The 16,284-nt window shown below is 36.4% G+C and overlaps 1 protein-coding gene across 1 annotated transcript in view; it reads left to right on the top strand.

The window, feature by feature from the left end:
* The window catches only part of IMPG2 (interphotoreceptor matrix proteoglycan 2), a 214,031-nt gene that overhangs the window by 34,715 nt on the left and 163,032 nt on the right, over window positions 1-16,284 (top strand). Inside the window, exons 4-5 of the mRNA XM_006868651.1 lie at window positions 12,507-12,553; window positions 13,765-13,847. Of these exons, the coding sequence (XP_006868713.1) occupies window positions 12,507-12,553; window positions 13,765-13,847 (130 nt within the window). The remainder of the gene's footprint in view (window positions 1-12,506; window positions 12,554-13,764; window positions 13,848-16,284) is intronic.

Raw genomic sequence — 16,284 nt, 5'->3', positions numbered from 1 at the left:
ATGATTTCCACATTTCATTGGGTCACATCTCTTTGGAAATGGTCAAAATATAGATCTCTTCTAATCATTTGGCCAGGTAGCTGCCTTCAGATTTTCCTGGCATAGATGAGTGAGTGCATGTATCAGTTTGGTGAAAGATTTCAATTTGTATTCCATCAATTACTGAAAGCTTTTTTTTTTTTTTTAACCAATGCCTTTAGTGGACCTTGAACATCTTCCTTCAGTGCCAGTAGTTCCTATACATATGCTACCTCTTGAAATGGCTGAACATCAACCAATTATTTTTAGTGCAGTGACTCTATATTCCTTTCATCATCTTATGATGCTTTCTGCATTATTCAATATTTTGCCCATTGTTATTGTTAAGTTCTGTCACATAGTTTCTGACTCATAGTGACCCTGAATAGGGTTTCTGAGGAGCTGCAGGTGGGTTTTAACCAGTGACCATGTGGCTAGCAGTCCAGAGCTTATCCGACAGCACTACATCAGGACTCCATTTTGTCCTTAGAATGCTTCAATATAGCAAGTTGAGGCTTGTATTTTTACCCCCAGCTCTTTGTACATTTCAGTATAATATTTGACTTTGTCTTCTCAAACTGCCCTTTGAAACTTTCTGTTCACCTTTTTTACTTTTTCATTTCTGGTTCCTCCACTTAGTAGCCTTATTAAGTCTCTCTATGCCTCATTTCCATCACATCTAAAGTAGGAATAGTACCCAACCATGGAGCAATACTGAGGGTTAATTTAAGTGAGTTAATGTCTGAAAAGACCAGTCACTAGTCCCAATCAATCTTAGCAATTGCTACTATTATACTTCACTTATGGGCTTCAGTAAGAATCGACTATGGGCAAGCAGAAATCTAAATTAGCAGCCCAAAGAATGAACTGCAAGACTTCCAGCAAGATGGCAGACTAGGCAGATCCACTATGTGGACCCTCTACAACAAAGGAATGAGTGATCAAATGAAACAGACACAGATGAAAATCCTGGAATCCTACACTTCAGAGGAAAGGTTAGAGAAGTGAACTGAGTTCTTGGTGGGAGGAGAAGCTGAGCAGGGATGGTGAGAGGGAGAGACTGACTGGTGAATGGCTGACTTGATGTGGCACAACCATTTAGTGGGCAGCTTTGGCAGCAGAAGATGGTCTGTCAGAACACATTCATACAGATACAAGGACAGGTGCAATTCCTTTTTTTTAACCCATCCTCCCATGGTGACCAAAGGTGTAGCCAACTCCAACCCTCATCCACCCCAAGCCCAGACCCTGCTTTCCAGGAGTTCAGGGCCATATAGCTCAGACCCACGCCAGTGTGAGCAAGGACCTGCAGAACTGCTTTGGTGCACTACTTTGGTACTTGGATTCAGGCGGGCTCAACTTCAGACCTACAGAACCCACAGAGCCACCAGACAAGCATTTAACAAGTCGCCCTACCCCCAGATGCCCTGTGGGCCTAACAGACACTGAAACCAGCTCTATCAAGGGCCTCTAAAAGCTATTTCCAGGTTGAGTACCCTGAACATAGATACCACTGAGGCTGATAGGAACTCCATCTAGGGACAGAAACTGTGGTGTCACATCCCTTCCAGTCCCACATTTGGGTTCTTTGGCTTTCAGAAGCCCCCCAGAGTTTTATTCTCTCCGTGTTCAATGGCTGTACTGTTTTTGTGTTTGGGGGTTTGTTATTTTCCTTTAGTTGTTTCATTATTTTTGCTTGGTTATTCTTGCTTCTTCTTCTTTTTCTGTTTCCTTTAATTATACCCTATCTATGTTTTTGTTTTTCCTTCGTTTCTTCTGTTTCTTATTGCCCTGTTTCTTTTTTTCCACTCATTTGACCTTTCTTTACTCTTTCTCTTTCATCTCCCCTCTCTCTGGGTTTTCTAAGTGTTTCTTTTATTTTTTCCTTTTATTTATTCTCTTATTTTTTATCTTTTGTAGCTCCATTTTCCTGTTCCTCTTTTCTCTTTGTAGTTATCCTTATGTGTTTAAATTTTTTTCTTCCTTTTATTATTTTTCTTTTCTATAGCTCCGTTTCCTGTCCCTCTTTTGTCTGATAGTTATTTTATTTTATTAATTTTTTCGGATTGCTTCCTGTTTTAATTTCTTTTTTATCTTTTCATTGCTAGTTGCTTGTCTGTTTATTCTGTTTTATTAAATTTTTTGTGTGAGTGTGTGGGGTAGGTTTTCTCTTTCCCATCTGTTAGGAGAAAACAACCATGCCCATACAGCCCAGTCATAACCATACCTTCTGCAGCACCACCCACTGGACAAGAGTCAACACTAGCTCCTAAACCTCCTGATCAACAGCAGCCAACACCAGCCAAACTCATCCTAAACTGAGGTGCATGACTGGTGAATGTAAATAGAGTACACAGTTCCATTCTCTAACTACATGGGCAGTAATTGAGAGCTTAAGAACACATTAACATACAACCATAAATTAAATATAAATAGAACAACACCCAGAAGACAACAGAAATTTTCAGCTCACATGAAGAAACAAGAGAGAATGGCTCAAACAAATGATTAAGATGATGAGCCAGAAAATGTCTGAGGAAGAAAAGTTAATGAAAATAACCAAACAAAAATTCAAAAGATTGAAATTTAGGTACCTTCAATTGAGGAGAGCAAGAAAAACACAGAAAAGACTTTAGAAAAATTCAGGGATGCTCTACAAGAACAAATAGTCAAAATAAAATGTAAATTTTGAAACAATACAAAACCTGCACTTAGCAATCCAGAAAATTAATTGTAAGATTTCAGAAATGGACAATACATTGAAAGGGTAAAGTAGTCCATCTGAAGCAATGGAAGCCCAAATTAGTGAACTTAAAGGTAAATTTCTCAATACTAGCATGCTAGAAGAACAATAGAAAAAAAAAAAGAATGAAAAAATATGGAGAAAGACTAAGAGTTATGTGGGACGTCATAAAGAGGAACAACTTTAGGGTGATCAAATTTCAGATCAGGAAGAGACAATAAAAATTGCAGAGAAAATTGCTTATGCCCTATTGGAAGAAAACTTCTCTATCATTATGAAAGATGAGAATGTAAGCATACAAGAAGCTGAATGAATCTCAAACAGGATAGATCCCAAAAGAAAATCACCGAGACACATCATAATCAAAACCAAAGACAAGGAAAGAATCCTAAGAGCAGTTCCAGAAAAAAACAAAAGGTTACTTACAAAGGAGAACCAATAAAACTAAGCTCTGAACTCTCAGCAGAAACCATACAGGCAAGACGGCAGTGCAATGATTTATACAAAATTCTGAAAGAAAAGAATTGCCCGCCAAGAATCATATACCCAGAAACACTCTCCTTCAAATATAACAATGAAATTAGGACATTTCTTGGTAAATAGAAATTAAAGGAAGTTTTAATGACTAGCCCAACTTTACAAAAAATGCTAAAGGGTGTTCTTTGGATTGAGAACCAACAATTGCAGACAAAAATTTGAGATTAACATACATGACAACAGCACCCAGAACTCAATCCACATATAGAAGTATTTAAAGTAAAAGAAATTTACAAGACTGAAAATAGGGAACCAGAGATATTAATGTATAATGAAATTAACTACAAATATAAAGGAGTGAATAGTGTAGACACACAATGTCCAAATGGCAAGGAAGTCAAATAGATTTCAAGATAAACACTCTTTTAAATAGGGAAAATATGAAAAGATTACAGGGTAACCGCAAAGAAAATGAATACACCTGCACATCAAAATAATAAAAAAAAGGAAAATCAGAAAGATTTAGTAAACATTAGCACAACAGAATTGAAAATGAAAAGAAAACATACACACACATTAAGGACTCAGCTCAGAAAATTATGTGGAAAAAAGAAACCAGCAACACCACATAAACATGCACACACACACACACACACACACACAGAGCAAAATGACAGCAATAAATTCATACCAATAATAATTATGTAAATGGATTACATGTGCTAGTCAAGAGACAGACAGTAGTAGAATGGATAAGAAAACAGGATCATTAAATATGTCATCTATAAGAGACATGTCAAAAAGATGGAGGCAGCCTAAATGCCCATCAGCAGAAGAATGGTTAGACAAATTTTGGTACAACACACAATGGAATACTATGCAATGTTGAAATTGTATCTGTAAAACATTTAATAACATGGATGAACCTGGAGGATATTATACTGAGTAAAATTAGTCAATCACAAAGGACAAATATTTTATGAGACCAATTTTGTAAAAGTTAAGAAAATACTTTCTTAATAAAAGAAACAATCTTTGATTGCTCTGGGGGCAGGGGAGAAAGAAAATTATTTATGGGCTAGATAGTGGATACATGTTAACATGGATGACAGTGAATACAATATACAACAATAGGGAGACTGGCAGAAGACAGATGACGGTAGCAGGAGGCACAGGGAAGAATGCAACACAGTGAATAGAGGTCAATACTGTTAATTGCTGGTACATATAGGAATTGCAATCATTGTAATGAAGTAAAGTCTATGATTTATTGAATATAAAACTAATGATCTGCTCTTTAAGCCTTCACTCAATTCACAATAAAAAGAAAAAAAAAAAAAAGAGTGAACTGCAATATCAAAGAGCTTGGATAGGCAGTTTCCTGAGCACTATAAATTACCATTGCTTGCCTGTGATATTATGTTGCTGCCATGATAATTTAAAAATCATGATTATTGATAGATAATGAAGTATTACAGAATGTAGGTATTAATTTGACTAAACTTGACTGTCATTAATAAAGGTCACCGATAGCTTTTATATAAATAAAATATATTTTATTCTGGAAAAAAAAAAGGATATTTGTTATTGTTAAGCTCTGGAACCTAATAAAAAATGATATAGCATATGTGACACATCTTAAATCGCCTAGAAATACCTAAACACTGCAATGAACAGTGGTTATTCAACTTGAAGAAGTCCTGAAATTTGCTTCTGGAAATGGGCATTGTTACAAAGTGGTAGTTGGAAGATTATTGATAGATAATGAAGTAGTATTACAGAATGTAGGTAATAATTTGTAATAGGATGGTAAGTTATTACACATGAGAATGGGTGTGTGACTAATAACACATGTAATAAGCTGAGTTAGCTGGTGGATGTTTGAGGTGTGCGTGGCTACCTTTTATGTATTCCTATGTAGCTATGTTTAAGTGTAGTTTTCTGCATCCACATAGGGTTTCTCACATGACATTAAGTAAAGGAAAAAAAAAATCACATTTTGATCAATTATTTTCTAATAGGTTGATCAACTTGAACAAATTCACAAACAAGCATCATAGTAGAAATGACTATATCATTTATCTTTACTGATTCTGTGCATGGCACTGCTTGTATTAGGCATGATTTGTTACTCAAGATATCAATCACTGTCCTTAGAAGTAAAAATACTGTATAAAAAATTGTTATACATTCTTATCTTTACTTATGAAAAGGTAAGTACTTTTACTTATGAAGTAAAATGTAAGTGAATTTTGAGAATTTAGAAGTTTACATCTTTCCCATGAAACCAGAACATACCAAAATTGGGTGGAGATAGAAAATACCAACTCTGAAAATGGCTGAAAAAGGGAATATCTGGAATATATTTGAGAATGATAGTATGGAAACCTAAGAATTTACTAAACCCAACTTTCTCTACCTTGATTACCATATTGTCATATGCTATCAAGTCAATTCCTACTCATAGGGACTATATGTGACAGAGTAGAATTACTCCATATGGCTTTCCAGGGTATAGTCTTTACAGGAGTATATCTCCAGGTGTTTTCTCCTGTGGAACCATTGGTGGGTTTGAACTACTGACCTTTTCTTTATTACTAGACTGATTAATGATTGTACCACCAGGGACACTTTTGAGCACCCTACTGACCCATTAAAGCCTATAATAATTTACATATCACTTTTCTATGTTAACATTTATTTTTATATGTTTTCTGTGATTACCCTTTGTGATAGTTAAGTTTTTATGTCCAGTAGGCTGGGCTGGAATTCTGAGTGGTTTAACAGATAAGATGTAGTTATCACCTCCATATTGAGATCTTCTCCATCATATGATATGATAGGGTCAGCCCTGATCTGTTGTAATTATCCAGTGTGTGGTAAATCCTTACTTCTATGATGTTAATGTAGGTTGGATGTAATCTGAAGGCTTAGGTTGTATTTTGACCCAGTCTCTTTTGAGATATACATGGAGAGATTTAAAAACAGGAGAGATAAGTGAGCAGAGAAAGAGTGACCTAGTACCCCAAAGAAAGAGGAGCAGGGAGAGGAGTGCATCCTTTGATCCTGGGTCCCTGCACTTTGATGCTCTTAGATTCAGGGAAAGATTGATGCTGAGACACATGGAGATCTCCAAGGAATGCTTATCCTACAGATGCTGAAGAGAGACAAGGACCATTCCCCAAAGCCAATAATCTGACTTCAGACTTCTAGCCTTCTAAACTGTAATAGAACAAATTTCTGTTTGCTAAAGTCACCCTTTATGATAATAGCATTAATAGATAACGAAGAGACTCTTTTATTCTCCTGTTAGAAAGACCCTTTACGTTCTTTTTTTTTTATGGTTGGCGTAACAAATTACTACAAATTTAGTAGATTAAAACAAAACAAATACAATTCTGCAGTTCAGAAGCCTGATGGAGGTTTCACTGGGCTAAAATCAAGGTGTTGGCAGGACTAGAGGCTCTAGAGGAGAATCTGTGTCCTTGCTTTATGCAGCTTCCAGAGCCTGCCTTTAGTCCTTGGCTCCTGCCTCCTTTCTTCTTCTAAGTGACAAATAGCTAATCAAGTGTTTCTCATATTCTCTGCTACTCTTCTGCCTCCCTCTTCCATACATGAAGATTCTTAGAATTGCATTTTACTTACCTTGATAATCCAGGATAATCTCCCTATTTGTAAGGTCTGTTGATTAGTAGTCTTAATTTCATGAGCTACCTAATTTCCCTTTGACATATAACATAGCATATTCAGTTTCTGGGGATTAGAAGATGGGCATGTTTTTTTAGTTTTCCCACTATGATTTGCATAGTCACTTTTAAAGAGCATTGAATTCACCTGTACTCAGGACCTCTTTGCAGTTGAACACGCTCAAGTCTCTCCCAGGTTACATATTTTTGGAAAGCCCTCCTCCAGCAATTGTCTCCATCGCTCAGGCATCCTGAAAGTATGTACTCTTAGCTCCTATCACTTCTCACCCCTTGCTGTCTGCTTTTTCTGAAATAGCCAGTGCTCAATAACTATTTAAGTGAGTCATTTAGTCTGTGCCCTATCACCCAGGTCCATTCTCAGCTCTCTTGTGATGGTCTCATTGTGTGAAGATTACCCTCTGGGATTTTTGTACCTCAACTGATTTACATTTGTAGTTGAGGATGTCTATTGTTGATTACAGAGTGAAATATAATTTTTTACAGGAAATCTTTTATTCTGTTTGGAATTACATGTGTCAATGTTCCAATAGCTCCTGTTTCCTCTTACATTTGTTTACTATTTCATGTTTTCATAATTCTCAGAATATAGTATTTTCCTTAGCTTTCATTAAATAGGTAAGGCAGGTAGGTGTTCCTGTTTTGAAGATTAGGTTCCAGAGGCTCAGAGCAACTAAGGTATTTTCTCCAGTCATACACAAAGTTCATGATATAGCTAAGACTACCACTGCATTTCCAGCTTCTTGCTTGGAGTTCTTTTGCTTTTTACTGATTCAGTAACAGGCTCAAGAACAAAACAAAGGGTAGAAAATTGTCAAAGGAATGGTAATCTGGATAAGCAAACCTATGCTTGGCTTGTTTCACATTGTTTAAAAATTTATATTCCATGTGTTTATGTACATCGTTGGACACAATCTCATCTGAATTCCACTGACATGCTTAGGCAAGAGTGGTGAAGAATGAATAGTGTACTGAGGAAACAAGACGGTAGGAGGTTGTTTTCTGTTGATATTAAGTTCAAGGTCTTAGCTGGGCTATTTAAAATTTGTGGTTTGGCCTAGAAATAAAGTAGCAATTTCTGTGTCCAAACAATACAACTGTGTTGTAGTTCTGTTATGAGTGACATTTTAATGGATTCTTGCAGGAGGCATACCTAATAAGACCATATGAAAGGGTTCTTGTTGTTTTGAAAGGAGAATAGGAAGGTAGGGAATTGAATATTGATGTGTTTGACAGGTGATTTGAATTACAGAGTTTCCTTCTTACCATCATTAAAATAATGTTATTTTGAATTTAGCAAGGTGAAATCTAGTTCCACTAGAGTAGGCCAACTTCTCCTTTCTGAATGCTTGCTGAGTTAAAGTATTAAATTTGATTTTGATATGGAGAACAGTTTAACTAACTTGCTATCCTGGCCCAAGAGAGAACTGGTTCTTCTTACATTTCTTCATAACATGCCACTCTAGTGTTAATTTGGAACCTTTACTTTATTGTGCTTTTCATACCTCCTTGGTCACTGTAACCCTTCTGCTTTGATTGGGCTTTCCTTTCTTTTCTTCGTGACCACAAAACTGTTTCCCAATACAACATGTCATTTGATTTCTTGAATGTTACTTCCACAAGTATTGATTGCAGTTTGGAGCAAATTAAAGTCTTTGACAACTTCCATCTTTTCTCCATTAATCATAATGTTATTTATTGGTCCAGTGTGAAGATTTTTGTTTTCTTTACACTGAGGTGTAACGCATGCTGGGTGAAGGCTGTGGTCTTTGATCTTCATCAGTAAGTATTTTAAGTCTTCTTTGCATTCAGCAAGCAATGCTGAGTCATCTGCATATCACAGGTTGCTAATGACTCTTACTCCAATCCTGATGCTACCTTCTTCTTCATATAATCCTCAGTTGTTCAGCATACAAATTTAATAAATATGGTGAAAGGATACAACTCTGGCACCACCTTTCCTGATTCTAAGTCATTCAGGATTCCCTTGTTCTGTTCGAATGACTGCCTCTTCCTCTAGGGACAGGTGCATCATGAACACATTTAAGTGTCCTGGAATACCTATTCTTCACAATGTTATCCATAGCTTGTCATGATTCACATAACTGGTCAATAAAGCATAAGTAAACATCTTTCTGGTTTTCTCTGCTTTTAGCCAAGATACATCTGACGTAATCAGTGATATCCTTCATTCCATGCTCTTTTCTGAATCTGGCTTGAATATTTGTCAGTCCCCTATTGATACAATCATTTAAAAATTATCTTCATCAAAATTTTACTTGCATGTGATACTACTGATATTGTTAGATGATATCTGCATTCTGTTGAGTCTCCTTTCTTTGGAATAGGCATGCATATGGATCTCTTCCAATTGGCTGGTCAGGTAGATGTTGTCCAAGTTTCTTGACATGGATTAGTAAGCACCTCCAGTGCTGCATCAGTTTGTTAAAACATTTCACTTTTTATTCTGTCAGTTCCCAGAGCCTTGTTTTTCTCCAGTGCCTTGAGTGCTGCTTAAATTTCTTCCTTCAATACCACTAATTCCTGATCATAGGGTACCTCTGGAAATTGTTGAACATTGAACATTTCTTTTTGGTACAGTGACTATGCATTCCTTTCATCTAATTTTGATGCTTACTGCATCATTTAATATTTAGCCCACAGAATCCTTCAGTATTTCAAGTTGAGGCTTGAATTTTTTCCTTCAGCTCTTTCAGCTTGAGAAATGCTGATCATGGTCTTCCCTTTTGTTTTTCTAACTCCATGTTTTTGCATATTTCATTATAATACTTGATTTTGTCTTCTCAAATTGCCCTTTGAAATTTTCTGTTCAGTTCTTTGACTTACTCATTTATCCCTTTTGCTTTGGCATCTCTACACTGGAGAGCAAGCTTCAGAGTCTCTTCTCACGTCCATTCTGGTATTTTCTTTCTTTTTTGTCTTCTTAATGACCTTTTGCTTTCTTCCTGAATAATATTGTTGATGCAATCCCACAACCCTTCTGGTCTTCTTTGGTCATTAGTGTCTAATATATCAAATCTGTTTTTGAGATGATCTCTAAATTCAAGCGGGATATGTTCAAGGTCATATTTTGGCTTTCATGAACTTGTCTTCATTTTACTCAGCTCCAACCTGAACTTTCATATAAGCCATTGATGGTCTGTTCTACAGTCTGCCCCTAGCCTTGTTTTGACTGATAATACGGAGCTTTCCCACAATCTCTTTACACAGATGTAGTCAATTTTGTTTCTGTTTATTCCATTTGGTGAGGACCATGTGTATGAGGGCACCTTTTTAATGTTGTTTGAAAAAGGTATTTGCAATGAATAAGTCATTGGTCTTTCAAAATTCTTTCATATGTTTCTCCAGCATCATTTCTGTCACCAAGGCCATTTTTCCAACTACTGATCCTTTCTCTTTGTTATTGATAATAACATCCTGATTATATGTTTGATCAATTTCAAACTAAAGAAGTTGGGAGAATTCTTCGATTTCATCATCACTGGCATTAGTGATTAAATGTACAATGAGTAAAAGCACAAAAGCATACCTCCCAATGTTGCGGTATCCTCGATTAAAATTTGATTAAAACTGGTCTTCCTTGTAGTTGTACGGATATTAGCCTATCAAAACAGCATTTTACTTCAAGATAGATATTGAAATGACCTTTTTGATGATGAATGCGACACCATTCCTTTACAGTTTTTCATTTTCATAATAATAAACCATACTATTGACAGATTCAAAATGGCCAATACCAGTCCATTTCAGCTCTCTAATGCCAGGGATGTCAATATTTATGCATTCCATTTCATTTTTGACAATGTCTAATACTTCCTACATTCTGTGTTCTGATTATTAATGGCTGTTTGCAGCTGTTTGTTTTCATTTTCCATTGTGCTCCATCAACAAATGAAGGTCTTGAAAGCTTTACTCCATTCACATCATCATGCTCAACTCTGCTTTAAGGTGGCGGCTCTTCCCAAGTCATATTTTGAGTGCCTTCCAAATTGAGGGGCTCATTTCTGGCACTATAGCTGACAATATTTTGGTGCTATTGTCAGGATGTCATGCTGGGTAAGATGGAGGGTAAGAGAAAAAGAGGAAGACACCCAACGAGATGGATCAGCCAGGTGGCTTCTGTGATGGACTCAAGTGTGGCAGTGGTAGTGAGGTTGGCCTAGGATCAGACATTGCTTCGTTCTGCTGTGCATGGGGTAGCTATGAGTTGGTTCCGACTCGATGGCACCTGACAACAACAACAACAATTCATAATATTTTCATGTTCCAGTACTTTATCTGAGGATATTTTGCTGCTTTTCATAAGGTTTTCAGTGACTAACACTCAGAAGTAGTCTGCCTCTCCTTCTTCTCAGTCTATCTTTGCCTGGACAGACTGAAACCTGTCCACCATTGGTGACCCTGTTGGTATTTAAGATACTGGTGGTGTAGCTTCCAGTAGTACAGCAACATGCAAGCCACCACAGAATGACAAATTGACCAATGAGTGTGGTATTTATTTATTCATCCATTCCACTAATATATATCTAATGTCTACTAAAGGGAAGGTAAGGAGCCCTGGTGACTCTGTGGATTAGGTATTTGGCTGCTAACTGCAAGTTTGGTGGTTCAAACACCCCGATCAATACAAGGGAGAATGATGAGACTTTCTACTTTAGTAAAAATTTGCACTCAGAAACCCTATGTGGTATTGATGTTATTCAGGCTTGACATGATGGTAGTTTTTTTAGTTTTTGTTTAAAGGGCAAGTACTGTTATAGGCAGGGATGCTAAAGTAGAAATATGGCAGAAAAAGTCCTTAATCTATGGAGGTTAGATTTTAATTCAGTCCTGCTGAATAGACAGAGTCTTGGTGTGGTGCTATAGGATAATGTGCTGGACCAGAAACTCAGTTTGAACTGCAAGATCAGCAGTTTAAAGCCACCAGCTGCTCCTCAGAAAACCTATACAGGTCACTATGGGTTGGAACTGACTTGACAGTACTTAACAACACAACAAAAAAAGATGAATAGACTTGTTTATGATGATGGAAATGTTCTTTACTGCACTGTCCAATTCAATTGACATTAGCCACAGGTGTCTGTTGAATACTTGAACTGTGGGTAGCGTGACTACAAAATTGAAATTTAAAATATATTTGTTTTAAGTTAATTTAAATTGCCATATGTGCCTAGTGTTTACCATATTGGACAGTGCAGTTTTAGAGGATTAAGGCAGTGGAGACAGATAATGAATGAGTAGATAAATAAATGAACAAAATAATTTCAAATCTTGATAAAAGTTGAGAAGAATAAAGCATGGTGGTACAGTAGTAACCAGGGGAATGTTCTGAGTAGAGTCGTGCTAGTTGAATAGACATCAATAAACATAGAATAAATAAATTAAGAAGATGATTTTTTAATTCTTTTACTTTTTCTCTCAGTACTTTGGTTTGAGAATTCTTGTTTGGAAATCTAATAATTTCCCTTTGGGAGAACAAACACCAAAATAAACTCTCACATCTCTACTACCATTTTATTAATTTTGAACACTTTTTCCCCAAGCCCTGAATTGTCTCCAGTTCCTGTCAAGGATACCGCCACATTGGGAGGTATGCTTTTGTGCTTTTACTCATTGTACTTTTGAAATTATTTACACCTTAAGACAATCTTTCAAACAAGCAAACATATTTCTTCAGCTCATAGTTTAAGAATATCAGGTTTCTCTCTTCTCATATATTGTTCAAGTATATTGTTGTTGTTGTTGTTAAGTGCCTTCGAGTCGGAGCCGACCCATAGCGACCCTGTACAGGGTTTCCAAGGGTGTATTAAGAGAATGAAATTTCTCCTTTTTCTCTAATCTAGGTTTACTTATTCTGTGCCATTATGTTTTGGGTACTTAAAACTTTTATTGTTAAATATAAGTACAGAATACTTCTTTAAAATAATTCTACAACCTGGTGTATTATTTTAAGACCAATAGTCTGTAACTACTGCTTATGTCAAAAGGTAGAACCTTTCTAACTCCATTAGACATGTGCCTTCTTCCAAACAAAATGTTTTCCATTCTCCTGAGACTACCATGATCCTCGCTTTTATAGTGGGTATGTTTACACTTTTAAATAGTTTTATTAATGCTATACGTATATTCCTAATATTATAGCTTATTTATACATGTTTTATTGTAAAATAGGTTTTAAAGTCTTCATTGGAAAGAAATCTATTGATTTCCTTCTCTATTTCTTGTTTTTTCTCTTGCAATTAATTTATTGAATGAGCCAGGTAATTTTTCCTATAAGGTTTTGGGTTATTTCTGATTGCATTCTTATGATGTAGATTAACATATTCTTTTGACCTCTATATTTTGTGTAAATTAGTAGTTGCATTCTTTTTTAAAAATTTAAGTCTTCTCTTTGTGGGAAAATTTAAATACATACAAAAATAGAATAACATAATGAGATCCCAGCTTCAACAATGATCAATTTATGGCCTATCTCATTTAATTTATACCTTCAACTATTTCCCCTTTCTGGCAGAGTTTCCAATTTCATTGTTTGCCCCTTTTACTTGAGGTTAGGAATTTGTCTTTGCATCCATAGTACCTTACAGAGCCTGGCATATAGTAAGTGCTCAATTATTGTTTTATAAATGAATGCATGAATGAGCCATAATTATTTCTTGAGGTTATAACGTCTAGAATTTCCAGGAGGAAAAAGTAAATGGCTTGTAGAGATGGTTTTGAAGTTAGTTGTTTATATCCTGACATAAACTCTAATTGATCATGGACTGAATTCATCCACATCTTTTTGTTTTTTCTATTTAGGTTCTACACTCAGTGTTCCATACCTGGGGGTAACTTCCTATGAAGGTGCCTCAGAGAGGAGCTTGGAGAGACCTGAGGAGAATGTGAGTGATGTTTTGGTTCACTATTTCAGTTTCTGACATGGAGAGTAGGGATTACAGAAAGTTTATATTCCACTGTCAGATTGCAGAGGACTTCATGTACTGCCCTGCTAATGAAAATGTGGATTCTGAAACCAGTAAAGAAAAAAGAATCTAGGGTCATTTGGAGAGCTGAGTAAATCTGTTTTTACTGGTAAGTTCTTGGTAAAGGCTTAAAATTGTAAATGAAATTATTTGAGACTATGGAGCTATCATTATGTTAGTTCACATGCCCCTTTTGGGCTCTGTGACATGATTTAATATAGGGTTTTTTGGCTTATGTTCTTTGAATTTTTAAAAGATCAGGATGTATTTTTCTTTTCTTCACATAGAAAGGATATAGCTTTTATGTAGCTTAAAAATAAAGAAGTAAGATCTTCTATAATACATCATGGTTGTTATGTTGTTAAGTGCTGTCAAGTCGGTTCCAACTCATAGTGATCCTGTATAAGGTTCCCGAGGAAAGACTGATGAGCTTGGACCACCAATCTTGCAGTTCAAAGGTTTGCAGTCCAGTGCATTAACCCACAGTACCACACAAGCTCACCAGCTGCTCCTTGGAAACCCTATACAGGGTTGTTATGAGTCAGAACCAACTTGACAGCACTTAACAACACAATAACATCAACTAAAAAAGAGTCTGGGTGTGACGCTGCAGGATAATGCGATGGCCCACAAGGTCGGTTTGAACCTCAAGGTATGTAGTTCAAACTGACCAGCCGCTCCTCAGAATCCCTATAGAGGGTTGCTATGAGTTGGAACTGACTCAATGGCTTTAACAACCAATCTACTAGAAAAGGAGCAATGGTGGCACAATCTGTAAATGCTTGACTGCTAACTGAATGGTTGGTAGTTTGAATCCCCCACCTACTCCTTTGTAGAAAAGACTTAGGGATCTGCTCCCTTAAATATTATAGCCTAAGACGCTATGGAGGAGTGTGGTGGTTCCATACAGTAAGTACTGGACTGCCAACTACAAGGTCTGTGGTTTGACCCCACCAACCATCCCACGGGAGAAAGATGAGGGTTTCTGCTCCTGCAAAGATTTAAAAAGCCTTGGTAACCTTATGGAGGGTGGCTATGAGTTGGAATCAACTCCGTGGCACTTAACAATAACAACAAAGACCCTATGGGGACAGTTCTACTTTGTCATATAGGACCATTATGAGTTAGAGTCAACTCTATGGCACACAACAACATCATCCACTAAGCAACATTAGGTCTTAAGTTGAGTTTCTATGATGTTCAGATTTTCAATAGTGCATACTCCCCAGAACAATAGACATATTATGCTTGAAAGCATGTTGAATTCTGAATTACAAAAAATTTGTGGTTTATAAATCCTATATTATTTAATATAGAAAAGAACTTGATGCAACATATTTCTTGGTTGTTATTGTTGTTAAGTGCCATGGATTGTGTTCCGACTCTTAGTGACCTTCTGGTGTGGCACTGTGGGTTAATGCGCCAGACTGCAAAGCCGTTTGAATTGCAAGGTCGGTGGTTCAAGCTCACCAGTCACTCCTCAGAAACCCTATACAGGGTCGCTATGGGTTGGAACCAACTCGACGGCACTTAACAACAACAATAACATAGGTTATCTGGGGAGCAGCTGGTGGATTGGAACTTCCAAATTTGAAGTTCAGTGCTTATCCTACAGAATCATACCAGGACTCTGTATTTCCTAGAGTGGTAAAATTTAGTTACCTTGTACCTTGCCTTTCCAACTCGGACATTTTTAATCAATGTGAAATCCGTTTAAATCACCCCACTCTATTCCATTTCCCTCCCTGTCATTGATAAAGGCTAGAGAGATCCTTAGAGAGTTTGACTGAATCAGTATTTTCTGCTCTCAGTACATCTGTGTAAAAAGCAAATGGTGCTAAGAAAATGTTATTGTTGTTGTTAAGTGCTGTCGAGTCAGTTCTAACTCATAGCAACCCTGTAAACTTCAACCTTGCAGTTCAAACTAACCTTGCAGTCCAGTGCATTATCCTACAGCAAGACACCAGGACTCCTAAGCATTAAAAAATAATTGTTAATGAATGATTAAAAAGTAACACTATAGTTTTGAATTTGAAGGCAGAATAGTCATGACTTGGGTCTGGAACCATTTATAGAATGAGATATTGTTCACTGTAAATGAGATACAATTCACTGTAACAGGAATGAAGTCATTGTATATAGTTAGTTGGAACATTAGTATTCAAAACAGAGTGAGTTGAAGCCAATATATAGAGTCAATAGAAAAATAAAATAGTTAGATAGATACCTACAAGAATTAGATTCCTGTATTCATTTCAGAATGAAGTCAAAGATAAAGTTACACATTTTACTTTTTTTCCAATGTATTTTCCATCTACTGTTTAGGAAATCATATAGTACTAGATTTCTGGGTGTG

Source organism: Chrysochloris asiatica, unplaced genomic scaffold (assembly GCF_000296735.1).
Source record: "Chrysochloris asiatica unplaced genomic scaffold, ChrAsi1.0 scaffold00120, whole genome shotgun sequence".
Lineage (NCBI taxonomy): Eukaryota > Metazoa > Chordata > Mammalia > Afrosoricida > Chrysochloridae > Chrysochloris > Chrysochloris asiatica.
Note: the sequence above shows the minus strand (reverse complement) of the source record. Positions and strands in the feature narration are given on the sequence as shown.